At 39.9% G+C, this 17817-nt stretch overlaps 1 protein-coding gene across 1 annotated transcript in view; it reads left to right on the top strand.

The window, feature by feature from the left end:
• CNTNAP5 (contactin associated protein family member 5) overlaps positions 1–17817 on the top strand; it is a gene marked incomplete at both ends in the record, with an annotated part of 429095 nt that overhangs the window by 81050 nt on the left and 330228 nt on the right. Inside the window, one exon of the mRNA XM_081335453.1 lies at positions 15196–15306. Within this exon, the coding sequence (XP_081191579.1) occupies positions 15196–15306 (111 nt within the window). The remainder of the gene's footprint in view (positions 1–15195; positions 15307–17817) is intronic.

Raw genomic sequence — 17817 nt, 5'->3', positions numbered from 1 at the left:
TCATAGACACGAGTCCTGTACTTTATGTGTGTTTATGAATTCCCCCTAAAGTGAAGGTTGTATTTTTCTCATACCCTTTATGAATGGTTGCGGAAACAGGGGAGGCCACAGATGAAATGGCAGAATTGGAATGAGATAAAAGTAGACATACTTCATGCTTTCTAGGCAGATACAATAAATAGGGTGTAATCCAGCCACCAGACAAGCACAATCACATAAAACGAATAATCTAGGAACATTAGAGGAATTTTGTAAGTCTACAATAGACCATAGCTAAAAGCCTATGAGAGCACTTATTTAAAGTAGTAAATCTGTTGGATTTAGCAGGGTTTATTACTCAGTAAACATTAGGATCAGAATGGAGCTGGAAGGGACCTTGAAGGTCCTATACCATTTCAGACAAGGGACTGTCACTTCTTAAAAACTTCCAGCGATGAAGCACCCACAACGTCTGAGGGTAAGCTGTTCCACTGGTTAATTGTCCTCCTCCTTGATTAGTTTCCATCCATTGTTTCTTTCTTTCTTTTTTAAAAATCCCATTTATATCCCGCCCTTCTCCAAAGACTCAGGGCGGCTTACAATCTAAGAAGCACAAATCAATGTGCTTAGCAATAGCCTTCATTCTATGTATATGCCTGCTTATTAGGGCTATCGCCCCCCCCAAGCATCATTTTTACAAAGTCAGCTTATTGCCCCCAACAATCTGGGTCCTCATTTTACTTACCTCGGAAGGATGGAAGGCTGAGTCAACCTTGAGCCTGGTGGGACTTGAACCTGCACTAATTGCAGGCAGCTGGTGTTACTTAAGGAGGCATTAGCCCACTGCTCCACCCAGGCTCTTTCTTGTACTGCCTTCTGGTGCTTTGGAAAATAATTTGACACTTTCCTTTTTTGTGACAGCCCCCTCAAATATTGGAATACTGCTATCATGTCTTCTACTAGCCTTGAACAATATATTTTGAGCTCTACTATCTTTCCTCATATATGTAGGTTGGACAACTTTATAGAAGGCATTATTTGTGTGTAATAAGAATATACATACAGTATCTACAAAAAATAGGATTTACACGAATAATTACCTAAGATAAGTTATATTTTTAAGCCTTAAAACATTGCAAGTGTTGATTCATTTGGAAATTGTTGCTTATGCTACTGATTGTGATGACATCTCCGGATGTTTCCCCAGATACCTCTTCAGATGTCAGCTCGGGGGAGGATGAACTAGTTCCTGGCACATCTGCAGGGGAGTTGGTCAATGGCTCCAAGCAGCCGTCTGAGAGTGATTTGGCTAAAGCACTGCTACAGCAGGACAGCCTGGAGGCATCAGATGGGGAAAGCATGCAGCTACAGCCAGTCAGGGACGAGGAAAAGGAACTGCCTTCTGCACCTGATCCAAGAACATATAGGATAGAGAAAAGTCAGGAGCAGCTAAGATCAGCCAGATTATTTGTGAGGAGAAAGCTTCACCCTTCTTGATGGGCTGCACCAAAAGCTGGCTATTTAGCACAACAGACAGATGGAGGTGATGCTGGGAACAATGTGTTCATTTTTTAGCTGTGCATTTTCTGGTGGTTGTGATTTCTCCCTTGCTTTGGATTGACACTGTGCCATGATCTGGAACATGGCTTGTGAACCCTCTTATATTGTGGATTTAATTTTGCCTGATGGGTTTATTTTGATTTTTTAAAAGTACCTTGTGAACTCATTGGCCATAGCTCTGTGAACTAGCATTGGTCTGCTTGTGGCTGGACTTAATTGGGACAATTCTGGACTTTTGGTGAAGGGAATTGCTGGGGAATATTAATAAACCCACTAAACCACGGTTACATGCGTGTGTGAGTGGGTGGGACAGCACACTGACAGTAATGTCTCCAATGAATATTCAAAGTAAATATTTCCAGTCTTATATTGTAATATAAGTGACCAAAGCTAAAATATTTCACATGTAAAGGATATACTGATATACTATCACCATACATTATGTGTCTTTATTCATATATTACACAGTATGGTTTAAGTATGATTTCTTTAATCAACCATAATTTGCCTCTAAGCCTTAAGCTTTGGTTTTCAAATCATAGTCACTTTATTTCTGCAATACTCCAAATTTTCAACAAGTAAACATAACCAAGAAACTTCATCTACTTGAAATAAATGTTTCCAATTAGTTTGTTGGTTTTGTGGAAGCATTTGTGTAAAGGAAAAAAAAGATGCAAAGGGATTTTTTTTAATAAATACTATCCAAGCATGTCCTTTCATGCATGGATAAAATAAAATAAATGAAAGGAAAAGTTTTCATTGTTGTAAAATAAACTTCCCCTTTCTAATCACCAAGACCAGGGGTAGGCAACCTTGGCTCTTTTATGACTTGTAGACTTCAACTCCCAGAATTCCTGAGCCAGCATAGCTTCATTGTGGTCTTGGTCCATAGCATTATGGACCAAGACCATAATGAAGATATTTGGCTGTAACAAATTGGGTCAAGTTTTTCTGTGCTCCATTTATAGGAGAAACAAGTTAAATCAATGTTTGTCAAACTTGGCTACTTTAACATGCTGAATGGGGATTGCTGGAAGTTGACGTTCATATCTCTTAAAGTGGCCAAGGTTGAGAAATACTGGGTTAAGATAGGTGGACCATAAGCAAGGAGACCATATCCAGTGTTAGCCATCAAAAGTGACTAGGTAGTTTTGGGCCAGCCACATTCTTTATGTCCAAGTTTCCTTACAGACCTCTTGCTGTGGAAGAAAACCGCTCTTGTTCCATATTTATATACAAGTGCAGACCAAATTAAAAATATGAAATGCTATTCCACAAGACATTTCATTACTATGGTACATGAAAGCAAAGATCCTATAAACATCTCTCCTTGTCCTCTGATATGAAAAGTCATCAAATAATCTAAAACCTCCTGGCTAAGGAAACTAGCTCCCTATGCCTAATGGTAGAAGTGGCCTTACCAATCACATTAGAGGCTGAATATTTTATCACAATATTACAATACGAGGCTTATTTATTGCTGTCTTCACAAGAACTCCTGTCAGTTTACTATAAAGGTAAAGGCATTCCCACCAAAATGGTACTATTTATCTGCTTGAATTTGCATGCTTTTGAACTGCAAAGAAGTACTTGGGGTGACACAATAATGTTCCAATATTTAAAGGGCTGCCACAAAGAAGAGAGGGCCAACCTATTTTCCAAAGCACCAGAAGGCAAGACAAGAAACAATGGATAGAAATTAAAACAAGGAGAGAACCAACCTACAAATAAGGAAAAAAATTCCTGAGAGTGAGAGCAAGTAACCAGTGGAACGGCTTGCCTTCAGAGGCTGTGAGTGCTCCATCACTGGAGGCTTTTAAGGACAGACTGGACAACCATTTGTCTAAAATGATATAGAGTCACCTGTTTGAGCAGGGGGTTGAATAACTCTGTTATTCTACCTGCTAGGTTGGCAGGAGCTGGGGCAGGAATGGGAGCTCATCCCATCATGTAGTACTTGAGTCTTGAAATGCTGACCTTCCACTCAACAAGCCCAGCATTTTAATTGCTAGGCTACTGTGCCCCTTAGCAGTTTACTATATCTTTATATAGAATTAGTAAAACAATCACATTAAACCATTCAAAATCAGTCACCATCTCCTGGGAAAATGACAGGGGGAAAAATCATTGAGAAAATCTATAGAATAGTTAGAATAAATATAGGACTTACATCTTTCTTAATGGAAACATTAGAATTATTTAATATTTGTACATGGTTAATTTGTACATGGTTAAAACTGAACTTATTTCTCTTTTGGATTGCACTGCAAAAAACACCTGTTTAGTTTCCAACAATGAAGTCTTGTTTCTGTGGTTGCAAATGCGAGCTACTTGCAGCAGAGGTGAAAAGCCAAAAGTACTAAAAATAGGATTTACTGCACTCCTATATGGTGCTGAAGCTATTATTGAAATACATCCACTTATGCCTTTAAAACATAGTAGGACATTAAGCATGCATTCCTAAGTGAGATTTTATCTCACTTAAAGCAGAAATTATTATTTTTACCAGGATGGACTTAATTTACAGATTCAATCAAATCTTTGTTTGTGGTTTAACTGCAACATTTACTAGAGGTTAGTGACTAATAAAATGCCACTAACGTTTTAATAAATGTTGGAACCAGAATGTTGGAATCAGAATTATTCCTACTGGGCTTTATACTGTAGATTGGGAAATAGAAAATAATATTGTACATATATCATAACATGGCAAGCTTATTGTATGCAAATAGTTAGAATAGTTACAGTGGAAGACTGGATTATTAATTAACTGAACTTACAGAAATGCTGAAGCTGACCAGAGATAAGGAATTTAAAAAAAAAAGACTGCAAACTTTATAAGGACTTTTTGCTGGAAGAAGAGGAAAATGAATTGATGGTTTTGGGATTTAGGGATTAAAAATGAGACAGAGGTTGGAGAAAAGTTTAAGATGACAATAACTTGATAGAAAGAAAGGTGGAAGTCACAACTGTATGTGATTTATTTTTTTCTTTTTCAATTTTTTTCTTTTATCTCTCTTATTTTCTATCTTTTTATGATAAGATAACCTTTCTTGCCATTTTTTTACTGTGGGCACAACAGCACATAAAAAATGAAATTTAGTTGCCCACTCTCAAAGTGAAACCCATACATAATACACACCTAAACATACTATATACAACATACTGTATGTATAGGCCCACACCCCTACATATACATAACAAATAAATATTAAATACTGTCCATCTTGAATATATAACGGAAGGAGGAAGCTTGAGAGTTCACAAGATTAATGCTGTATGGAATGAAACTATGGCTGAATCTGGATGTTCTGCTACCGATACCACGAAGCCTCCAACCAGAAGGTAACAAGGAAAACAGGTCGTTTCTTATTTTGTATATTGTTAGGCATATGTTGATAGCCTACATAGTTGGGTTGAAAATATATAAACTATGATGTTGTGACTTTAAGATGTTATTTGGCCAATGGGTGTGTAAGTGTTCTCATGGCCATAAGAGGGAGCTAGGAATGTAGCTTCTTTCTCTCTGAATTCACTGCTCTCTCTACTATTACTGTTTTGCTGTACTGTTGGTTTACTACTGTGATAAACCTGAACTGTGTATTGACCTCTGGACCAGTAAGAAGACTTTGTATTTTGGAATACTCCTTGGACTGTTGCTATTATGTATGACCTGGAATGTTAATTTTTGACCGTGCATTTTTGTTTTTACACCACCTCAAAAGTAAAATACTTTCTGCTTTCAGTGTATTCTTCTGGTTACTGTGTGACTCTTACTGCTCTCAGTACCCTTCCTTGTCTGTGCAACTCCTTGGTAGCACAAGGAGCCCTCTGCACAACAATTCCTAACATATATGTTTTATTATATTTTCTTGTTTATATACTTTATTATATTGAAAACTTTATACATACATGAAGTGTGATGGTTAAAGACACTGAGCTGCTCAGATGGAACTGACAGCCTGGGTGTGAGAATCAAGCACCATGTGACAGAGTGAGCTCCTATTAATTGTCCCAGCAGCTTGAAAGCATGCAAAAGCAAGTAGGTTAAAAGGTACCACTTTGGATTCAGGCTTCTGGTTTTGCACAGTAGTGCAGCAGCTGAGGGATCATGGGGCTCCACATCCTATGGCTGTTTTTTTTCTGTTTGGGGACCCTAAATGGGCCTAAACTTGCCCCAGAGAGGTGACAAAGAAGGAGGGGTGCCCTGCCAACTGTGGAGAGCAGGCGGTCGATCCAGTCATCTGAGGAAAGCTCTCTAGAAACCAGCAGAAGGCTAGCTTCACTCCAGAGTCTAGCCCAAGCTACAAGCAGCCAAAGCCCAAAAGCACTAATTTAAGCTTGATCGTAAGCAACATGTTTGGAACTAGGTAACAATACCAATTCTCTCTCTTCTACTTGATAATTGATTTCCGGGGGGGGGGGGAAGAAGCAAAAATCCTCCGAAAAATCCTCTTGCTCCACCCTCCTACAGATGGAAGTGGCAAATTAAACTTTTATGGGGGGCAGAAATATGTTGAAATGAAATGAATATAAGATTTAAATCTTGATAAGTTTCAAATTGCTGGAATTAGTTAAGATTTTCTTTTCAAAAGATGATTGATGAAAACAGAAGAAAATAATTGCTTGTTTTGAAAACTGAAAAATGAACTGGTGCTGACATCTAGTGGTGGATGAAAATATACAATTGTAGTTGCTCTGATAAAGGCATTGGCAGAAAGCCCAGAAAAAAGATAACCTGTTTTTGTGACCTTCAATGTTTTAACTAAACAGAGAACAGCTGCAACAAAGAAAAGAAAACATTTTGAGCTATCTACAAAGTGAGAACCATAAACCTTAGGAAAAAAACAACCCTGATCTTCCTGGATTGTAAATACTTATTGAAGTGTGACTCTTAAGCTGTCTGCAGAGAAAGGAAAACTGTGATGTTTGGCTATCATGGAACACCAGAGATCTGCAGAAAGAACATATCAAGAAAAAACAAATACTTCTCAGGAGGAAATGTATGCTATGCTGCAATTAATACAAATGACAATGACTTCAAACCATGAAGAAGTTAAAATAACTTTGGAAATATAAATGAACACATCTTCAATTTAACCTCAGAATAAAAAAAATAAAGTGATCAAATAAAGCAGTCAATTGAACATAACCCAGAGGAAAGAGATTTAAAGATGGAACCCAACAATCGAAGGAATTATGACTTAACCCAGGTGGAGAAAAACATGCAAGAAATACTGGACATGGAAAAGATAACCTACACTTCAGGATTGCAAAATAAGACTGAGAGCAAGAAAAAAGATTCAGCAAAATGGATTATAGAACTGTCAGGAGAACTACAAGAACTTGAGAGACAAAAAATGATAAGAAAAATTAAGAGAGAAAGAAAGAAAAAGATTTTCAATGAATACGAAGGGCGAAACATTCCTACAAAAACATCTTACTTGACTTGTCTCTTGTACCTACAACATCTACAAGACCAGCGGAGCACACTGATTAGGAAAGATGTTTGGCAAAAAAAGGGCTCAAGTTAGAATTAAGAAATTAGATGATGGGATTTATCAGATGAAATATCTAAAGATTAAACACCTGTTTGAATATGGTTAAAGAAATAGAATAATTCTGGATATAAATGAATTTTAGTTTAAGAGGGATGGGCCCCTCAAGTAACATAGTTTTTTTTTTTGATATGAGAAATATAAAAATGTTGGGATGGCTTATATGAGGGAACTGTTTTAGATACTTAAGTGTAATAGAGAAAATTTAAATTGATAAGAATGTATTGAATAGATTTAAAAGATTAGATGATTGGATTTATTAGATGGAATAGTTAAAGATTAAACATTTGTTTGAATATGGTTAAAAAGAATAGAAAAATTCTGGATATAAATGTATTTTAGCTTAAGAGGGACATATTTCTCAAGTAGTATACTATTTCCTTTTTTTCTCTTTTTGTTTTTGTTTTAAGATATGAGAAATGTAAAATTGTTGGGATGGCTTGTATGAGGAAAAAGATTTAAATACTTACGTAAGTCTAATTAACTCTGAGGAAACCTTAACTGGTAAGAATGTTTTGAAAACAAATCTAAATAAGAACTCTGAAAACAGGATTTATGACAAGGTAATAAAGATGATCAATTAGAAAAGAAGCTTTATATTGATGTGGTTGTTACTTGTAGAAATACTAGAAAAATGTTTATATTCAATTGTTATCAAAATACTAAGAAATGTACTAACTCAAGGTTGATAAAAGAGAATATTATTAGAAGAAAAGAAATCAAGGTAAGCTACTATGTGGATTATGGAATTATAGAAATTAATTGTTATTGATTGTTTTTAAATATAAACCCAGACAACACTGTTTACCAAATCTTAAGGTAATTATGTTAAAAAATTAATGAAACATATTTAAAAAGGTACCACTTTGGATGGGAAGGTAACAGCGTTCCATGAGCCTCAGCATACAGTCATGCTGCCACATGACCACAGAAATGTCTTTGGACAATGCTAGCTCCCTCGGCTAAGAAATGGAGATGACCACCATCCCCTAAAGTCAGACATAACTGGACAGGGGAAACCTTTACCTTTAACTTTACACACACTCACACACAAACACACACTTTAGTTTATCTAAAAGCCTGAATGGTAACTATGTAGATTGGAAAAGTCAGTATCAACAGAAGGAAGTACTATCAAGGGTCTGGTTTAGATTTCCATTTAGGATGATGACTTCTAAATCTGTAAGCTTGCTAGTGCACAGAGTATTATTTTGAGAAGAAGGGGGCGTACCATAGGAGGTGTAATCATAAAACTGCAATGATCATGGTGACATATGCTGAAATGATAAATGTTACAATTGCAAGTCTAATTGTAACTTTCCAATTAAAATCAAGTATGCTACATTTGAGCAATTTTGTAAAATTTTGGAGCAGCTTAATTGTTACCCAAAACAATCTGTCAGAGAATGCTGAAAACTAAAAAGAGAAGACAAGATTATGATTCTCTCTAATTGAATTCATCTGTTGGTTTCCCTCTGAGCAAGGGTGGCAAATTGGTGGCCAAGGTTTTGGCAGATTACACAGGAACAGACCTGAAAAGGCCAAGTGCACGGGTGTCAATCTTGATCATGTCATGTGACATATCATGACGTATCGTATTTTTTGCCTTTGTGGAGCCAGGATGGGCGTGGCCTGCACATGATGCATCTGGCCCACCAGCCGCCAGTTTGACACCCCTGGACTTTTGGATTACCTTACCGCTAAATAAAACTTTGCTACTATAATAGCTCCTGGAATGTTGACTGGATTGATTCAATCATCTCTGCTTCAGAGAAACCCAAAAACTGGTTCTATAGCCAAATTCCAAATACTGTGTTTCCCCGAAAGTAAGCCCCTCCCTAGAAAGTAAGCCCAGCTTGTTTTTTTGGGGTGGGCCTAATATAAGCTCCCCTGAAAGTAAGCTGTAGTTTGGGGGCGAGGGCGGGGGTAGGAGGTTGAAGCTGCCCCACATGTCCCACATCCGCTTACCTTACTGGTAGGACTTCCACAGCCAGGCCACCCATGCCCCGACACTTGTCAAGCCATGTGGCTTGTCATGGCAGTGCCGCTGCTTGTGGCAGGAGATTTCACAGCGCTTCGGAGCGCTGCTGTTGCTCGCGGCAAGACATTGTGTGGCACTTCGTGCCATTGCCATTGCTCACAGCAGGATGCTGCATGGTGCTTTGGACTGTTTCTGCCGCTCTGCCAAGTGGCTCTTTGGGCCATTGCCGTCACTCACGGCAGGATGCCGCATGGTGCCTCAGGTCATTTCTGTGGCAGAAATGGCCCAAAGCACCATGCGGCGTCCTGCTGCAATAGCACTGGTGTGATGAGCCACACAGCTTACCGGTAAGCAGGTGCGGGACATATGGGGCAGCTTCACCCCCATCTAACCTTTAGCGCAGCAATGGCACAATGCACCACATGGCATCCAGCTGCAAGTGGCAGCAAGCGGCCACTGAAGAAGTCAAGCAGCAGCGTGACAGGTGCTGGAGTGTGGAAGTGGTAGTCCTAAGGTAAGACACCCCCCAAAAATAAGACCCAGTGCCTCTTTTGGAGGCAAAGAAATATAAGACCGGGTCTTATTTTGGGGAAACATGGTAAAATAATGTAGTTAAGATAGCCTGGAGCATTGTATTCCTTGACTTTTATAGCCTTATGACATTCAAGCGCATACAGATATTTACCTATGACTTGGAAGATGCTCGTGGAGTCTGAGAATTAACCGGCAGGACCTCTCCATTTAATTACATACACATTTTCCTCCTAGGGAGATTTGTCAAAAAAATCAGCGGGCTCACATTTGAGTGAAATTTGTTGCTATGTATATATCAGCCACACTGAAGGCAGGAAATGGAAGAGAAAACGAGCAAACTTTGGTGTATGTAGCCTCATTTTCATTTTGGAACAGAATGGTTTAAGAAAGGCAGGAAACTTGCACATTTTGTGATAGTCACCTGTTTCCCAATAATTTTTGGTTGTTTTTTACATTTCCAGATAATGGAAAATTTAATTCCTTTGGCTAAAGTTGCCTGTCTTCTGTGTTACAGATAGCTCCAAAGAAACAAATTCTGCCTGCTGCTACGGAATTCAAGGCAAAAAATCCAATTCCCCCCCCCCCCACGACTGCCACACATACAAATCACAGAGAGAACACATCAAAGGATCACAGTTGGCCTGTGATCAAGAAGGCTTTATAGCTAAGGATATTAAATGTATATTTTTTTAAAAAAAAACAACACCCAATCCTTTCTCAAACAAGACCAAGTCCTCGACTTACGACCACAACTGAACCCAAAATTTATGTGGCTAAGTGAGACATTTGTTAAGTTAATAACACAGTTGTTAAGTGAATTTAGCTTCCCCATTGACTTTGTCAGAAAGTCATAAAAGGTGATCACATGACCTCGGGACACTGCAACCATCATAAATATGAGCCAGTTGCCAAGATTCCAAATTTTGAACATGTAATCATGTGGATGTTGCAACGGTCCTAAGTGTGAAAAATGCTCAAAAAAGTCACTTTTTTCAGTCCTGTTGTAATTTTGTATAGTCACTAAACAAACTGTTGTAAGTTGAGGGCTATTTGTATGAGTCCTTATTTTCTCAATACTTATAGTGAATGTAATTAATTTGTATACTTGTTATATGAATAATTATAATTCTTCTATGGTTATAAAACTATAGACTCCGTTGTGCATGTAGGTGCAGTAACAGGAATTCCATGTGGTAAATATTTTCAGTTTGTGCACTTTGCCTGGGCCTAGCACAGGGGTCAGCAACCTGAAACAGTGAAAGAGCCACTCAGAACCAGTTCCCTCACAAAAGGAAAAACTGGGAGCCGCAAAAAATGTGTGCGCATGTGCGTACATGCGCGCATGCGCAGAACAGGGGTTGACTGAAGAGTGGAGCCAAGGCAAGATATGCACCTACCCTGCATATTTGAATTGATTGGTTGAACTTTTTTAGTCCCACTTTTTTTGGACTGCACAAGGCAGAGGACTGGGAGCCGCAGGAGATGGCTGAAAGAGCCACATGTGGCTCCAGAGCCGCGGGTTGCAGACCTGTGGTCTAGCACCTTCAGGCACGGACTGTTGGCCACGCCTCCTTCTCCTCCCACTTCAGCCCATTTGTCTCCAGTGTTCCTCCTCGGCTGGCTCTCCCCTATCCATTTCCCTTGCCAATGGGGCCCTGGCCCTCCACCCCACACCCTTCGGCACAGCCTTTTTGCTGAGGCACCCTTTGTCCCGGGCCTTTGGTTGCACAGGACAAATAGCCTCCAGCCAATTGAGTGGCAGGCAGGAAGCCATATTGCTGTAAGGGCAGCCTGCAATGGGTGATGATTTTTTTAAAAAGTGCTGTGGTTGCTCCGGAAGTTTTAGGCCCTGGTAGCTGTCACCGGGACCGGAGAGAGGGGGAATGGTGGCAGGAGTAGCAGTTGCCAGGGCCACAGGGGGGCAGACAGGTGAGGGTGTGTTGAGGAGGAACCAGGAAGGGAGGGAGGGTGCCTCAAGGGGGTTCACAAATACAACTTGTCTGGCAACTCACATGAAGGAGGGGAGGAGGAGCAAGGCCAGCACAAATTCTGGCATTGCAGAGGGGGGAGGTGAATGGCAGGGCCTTTGCGGCCTGGGGGGGGGGGAAGCAGGCAAATGGCAGGGCCTGCATAGCTCTTGGGGGAGGAAATCAGGTGAACAGCAGGGCCTGTGAAGCTCCTTTGGGAGGGGACCAGGCGACGGCAGGGCATGGCCTGCACGGCTCCTGCAGGGGGAGACCCTGCATGGCTCTTACCGGGGGGGTGTAGGGAGAATTAGGCAAATGGCAGGGCCTGCACGGCTCCAATGGTGGGGAAATCAGACAAACAGCAAGGCCTGCATGGCTCGTGTGTGAGGGAAAAATCAGGTAAATGGAAGGGCCTGCTGTGCAGGGTTTTTTTTTAAGCTACCAGACACTCCGGGCAGAGCGGGCAACAGGCAGGCAGCAGTGGGCAGGAGCTTCCCATTTTGACCCCTCCTGCCTGCCATTGCCCTGTGCCTGGATTTTGGCCTGATGGGCCTCTGTGTGGCTCTTGGCTCAGCCCTGCTGTTTGCCTGCTCTCCCTTTCCCCCCACAGGAGATGCGCAGGCCCTGCCGTTCACCAGACTTCCTCCCTTGCAGGAGCCACGCAGGCCCTACCATTCATCCCCCTGCAATGCCCGAATCTGTGCTGGCCTTGGTCTTCCTCTCTTTTGTTTGAGTTGCCAGCCAAGTGGTCTTTGTGAAGCCCCCTTGAGGCACCCCTCCCTCCCTTCCTGGTTCTCACCCCAACACACCCTCAACTGTCTGCCCACTCACAGTGCTGCTACTCCCTCCCTCCCTCCGGTCCTGGTGACAGAGTTGCCAGGCCCCAAAACTTGTGGCATAGCTGCAACACTTTTTTAAAAAAAATCATCCCCCATCGCAGGCTGCCCTTGCAACACCATGGCTTCCTGCCTGCCACCCAATTGCTGGGGACTATTTGTCCTGTGTAGCCAAATGCCCAGGACAAAGGGTGCCTCGGCGAAAGGGACAGGGCAGAAGGGCATGGGGCGGAGGGCCCTGGCCCAATTGGCCTGGGAGAATGAGTGAGGGAGAGCCAGCCAAGGAGGAACACTGGTGGCAAATGGGCTGAGGTGGGAGATGGTCCATGCCTGAAGGTCCCATTCTGCTTTGCCTCCATCTGCCTATCTTGAATTGCATAGAATGACATCTGTCAATTTCAGGGGAGAATTGGAACATTGTCACCTTAATGTTTTATCCAAGTAGTCTATTATTTTAACCCAAAGACAAAGACATTGGGGGAACAGACTTCTGCTGATGCGGTACTGCCTTCTTATTTTTTCCTGCAGAGATCCCAAATTTCTTCAGCTCTTTGAAACAAATGCTAGCAAAAGTATGGTATTTGCCAGAGGTGTGGGGAGTGGAATCTGTCAGCAGGGTCCTTTGTTCTGGTAAAGGGGGAAAAAAGTGAATATAGCCTAATGCACAATTAAGAACAGTGGCTTTAAGCTTTATAACAATTGGCAAACAAAGGCTGAATATCATAACCCATTTTTGTCATAATTCAAAATCTTGCATATGAACTCAATAAAAGGAGTTATTATTGTGTGTTTGTATTCTCTGTGTTGTGTTGCCTGTGTATACTACCAGACATATCATTCTGTACAGATGGTGAAACAACTGTCTATATCTTTCATCAGAAGTGTAATCTTAGTTGGTTTTGTGCTTGTGGAAAGTCCAAGAGCCTATTACTTAATATTGACCCATTCCACAGACTGTGCTAAATTAACATTTTTTGTTCAATTAACACATCACTGGCTGAGTTTTTACAATACTGTACTGGAAATATAAATCATGATCCTCCAAAGAGTGTTTATGTTTATGTACCTTAATAGGCCAAAAATCAAGAGTACACACATCTTTCGTTTGGTGCAGTGAGCAAATAAAGACCATGAGCACAGATGCTTTGTGATACTAGCTTCCCAATCTAGAATTGGCTTGAAAACAACTGTACAGGTGGCTGGAGGACATGGTCATTCAGGCAGCAGCAGGGAATGTCAGTGGGAGTGGGCCAGTGGACTTTTGAAAGGGCAGCCTGCTTGTTATAGCTGTCGTTAGACCAGCTATGTTAAGTAGAAGACATTTTTTTCAGTTTCATTTATCTTTCTGGACTTATTCAGTGATGTAACTCCAGTGGACATGGACTTAACATTTTTTTTCTGGCTGAGGGTTATTTCATCTGTTATAGTTAATGGGACACTGGAGATAGTGATGGGCCGATGTTAACTAGGGTGTTACTGCTTTCAATACCATCAATCATACTATTCTTCTGTACAGAGTCGGGGGATGGAGAGTGAGAGGCAAGGTATTGTCTATTATTGATTGCTAGACGAATGAGCCTCTAGCACATTATATACTGACTGCTGTTTAATTTCTTTTTCTAATAATGTGTTTTCTATTTGGAGATTTAATACACCATCAGCCATCCAGAAGAATATTAACAAGGTGCAAAGCCCTGTGCATTTTAAGAATAAAACAGAAAAAAGTACCACTTGAATGTTGCTGCCCCACAATCATGTGCTTACAGTGCCCCTGGTTCTCTTCTACACTGCTGTCCATACAGTTTTAATGGACTACATTCTAAAGACTATGATTAGTGGTTCCTACAGGTGAAATTCCAATCATGCCCAGTATTGTATTGTATGTAGAAAGTCTCTTCTAGTTGGCATCACATTGCTCTGCAATTTTTCCGTTTTTTCTTTCTCTTTGTACCATATCTGAACTTCTTTCAGTCCTTGAAATTATGGGCTAACCAGTCAATTGTTTGAACTGATGGCCACTAAGTAGCAAAAAAGAAGGTGGTCAGGTTATGACCATTTGTTCAGAGACCATTAAAACTTAAGTGGCACTGAACTAGAAGCGCTTATGATTGGTACTCAAAGTTGTGGCTATTGCAGTGTCTCTTGGTCACATGGTCACAATTTGGATTCTTGACAGCTGGATCACAATAACAATGGTTGCAATGTCCCATGCGGCCATATGTTCACCGTTTGCAAACTTTTCTGTCTCTTCCCATAAGGAAAGTCAACTGGGAAGATTGTAAGCCACTCGTGAAAGTTGCTCCCACAGCCTTTTCTCCTGAGGAACACCCCCTCCTCCCAATAAGACATGGTGATCTTGTACTTTGTACTATTTACCTGTCCAAAAGACCCTTCTGCCCACTTTTCTGGCTTCACAAATTTGAGTCCTCCTTTGAAACATGATCTTAGGAAGTTAGACCTACAAGTCTATATTCTTTTTGAGATAAAATGGAATATTTCACACCACATCTATTGAAAACTGTTGAGGAAAATGTTATATATATCATGCATATTTTTGCAGAGAATTTTATTATCAAGCTTGTTTCTTTTAAGGTAATTCATTAATTAGAAAGAAGCAGGCACGCTGATAAGATACCTTCTCTGCCTCTCTCTCTCTCTCTCTCTCTCTCTCTCTGTTTGTGTGTGTGTGTGTGTGTGTGTGTGTGTATGAAACAATCCTGATAAGCCAAAAGATTTTTCCATTATATTTCATGCTTTCTATATTTTTTCTTGTTTTGTAGATAATTGCGAAGAGCCACTGGTACTGTCATTACCTGCATCAGCTTTTGACAGTTCGTCCAAACTCTCCAATAACCACAGTCCCAGCTTTGCGAAACTCATCAGACGGGACGGTAAGATCACAGAGTGTCATTATGCTGCCATGGTGTATAATTCTCTACTGCATTTTTATATATATTACCGGCAATGTGTGAAAAGCTTGCATTGTGTAGAATGCACAGGAAATCTATAGAATGTATGACATTTAGGCAAAGTATGAAATGTCTGTGATATTTTAGTATGCTATATATTTTCCCTAGCATTGTATATAATACCTAGGGATTATGCAGAACGACAAGAACTATTTAGGCAAAGTATGAAAAAAGAATCATGAAAAGGGTAAGGGTGAGGGTTAGGGTTAACCCTAACCCTCACCCTTACCCTTTTCATGATTCTTCACGCTACCCCTTTATTGAAAGGACATATATGAAAATGAAAGAAGAAATGCAAAATAAAGTACAGAACTTTCCTAGTAGAAAAAACCAAGATAAAAAGACTAGTTATTAACTTACTTGTTGTAACAAGGAAAGTTAGAATGGCATTTTAGTGGGAGTATTTTATACTTTGCCAACGTCATGGTTCCGATAGATGAGATCATTAGAAATAAGAACTCTGAAGCAATTGCTTTCCTCAAGGAACACTTTTAATGGCTACATTAATCAATCTTATTATTATTCAATCTTGGTGAAACCAAGATTGAAAGTTACCCCCCCCCCCAAAAAGGTTACAAAGTAAAAGCTGAACTCCTCACCCATTTTTGTGTCATAAATCACAATCCCCAATTAACACCTTTGGCGGCTTCCTAACAGTAGCTCCAGCTGTTTGACCTTGGTTCCCACAAGAAAGTTATTGTTTTGACTAAACTATAAGAATGCATCTTCCCCCCTCCCTTTGCTGTGGCAGCCGAAAAAACAAAGAAACATGGCTGTATTCAGAGTGTTTGATGGTCTGACAGGAAAAGTGTGAAATATTGTGTTTCATACTTTGATGTCCCATTTTTGGCATTCTATAGATTTCCTAGGCATTCTATGAAATGTTTAATTCCACACATTGATGGTAATGTATACATTCTTGAGTCAATCAAAGTTCTCTTAGAAATTCCCAAAGTTGGGGCTAACTTAACTTTGGAAATATTGATAGAAAGAGAAAAAAATTGAAGAACAATAGGATCTATTATGAAATTGATCATAACAATCAGTTGCACATAATTTGAAACATATTTTTTTCTAATCTATTTCTGCATTTTTTTAATAGTATGGAAACTAACCAGCATTTGTTCGAAACTGCCTTGGTTTAGCAATAACTATTTCTCACTCCTCATAGCTTCTTAATCCTAGGAGTTTAGATAACATTGATGAGGAAAGGAAACAACCAATTTGACCAAAATTGTGTTGAGAAGGAGACAGTGCTCTTATGTCATTAAAACAAGATTAAAAACAATCTATTCACAACTGATTAAGGAATAAATATTACAGTCTCAAAGTCGGTGGAAGTTTTCCATTAACTGAACATTTCACCTTTTTCATGGATATCTTACCTAGATTTCTGCAGGCTTCTTTTTTAGGATGTGTCCTATTTTGTTAGTCTAATAACTTTATAAGTGAAGGAATAAATCCTTTGCATGGCTTTTCTTATAAAGTGCACATGCAATGCCTTACTTATGTACTGATAGCTATTTGACTCATTCTGTTTCTACTGCTTGTCTCAATTATTATATGTATATGTCTGTGCACACATTACTAATTTCAGACCAATATTCATATACATGAATCCATGAAAAATAAAGATGTTTTCATTGAAGGTTACAGGCTGTAATCTACTGTGCTGGTCCAGTGCAAGTTGGTAGATAAATCTTTTCCAATACTCCAGTTTAGAGGAGAGAGAAAGTGGCCAGTCCAGAATAACATACTTAGTTTGTGGCCATGCGTTTCCATCAGCCGTCCTATACGGCAAGTATAAAAAGACACCATTGGCTGAAAGACACTGCTCCTGTGGCTCAGGAGAGGTGGAGACCATTGGACACATACTCCTTCGATGTTCCTTCTATAGAGCTATTCGGGGAAAAACATATCCTCCCCATAATTGATAGGTATCGTGGTCATTCGGAAAGTATTTATCTCCAGTGGCTGCTTAAGGACAAGCAGGCAGTGATCACGGCAGAGGTGGCTAGATTCTGCGCAGCAGCACTGGGGATTCGCCAGAAGCATAAATATTTTAGATCTTTTAAATAATCTTTTGTAATTAATTTTATTACGTGTTTTTATCTAGCATTAGACTGTACTCAATGTATTTTTATTGTGAGATCAGTATGACTGTTTTTCTGAAGGTAGCTAGTTTTTGTTATACTGTCTGTAAAACTAGGCAGACCTTGGTCATCCATTGATTACATCATTAATTATAATATATTGCTATGTCTTCTTGTGTTGGTTCTGTTTAGTTTTGTTTTATTTGAATGTTTAATTTATGTGTTGGCCTTTGGCTGTAATAATAAATTGAATTGAAATTTAATACTTGGTTTGTGTGACTAAAAGAGGATTAGGTAGGTTTCCCCATTTGTAGTCCAGCACCTTAATTTCTACATTGCT

Source organism: Vipera berus (assembly GCF_964194415.1).
Source record: "Vipera berus genome assembly, chromosome: 1".
In the NCBI taxonomy this organism is placed as follows: Eukaryota; Metazoa; Chordata; class Lepidosauria; order Squamata; family Viperidae; genus Vipera; species Vipera berus.
The sequence above is the reverse complement of the archived record's forward strand: the minus strand, read 5'-3'. Positions and strand labels throughout refer to the sequence as shown.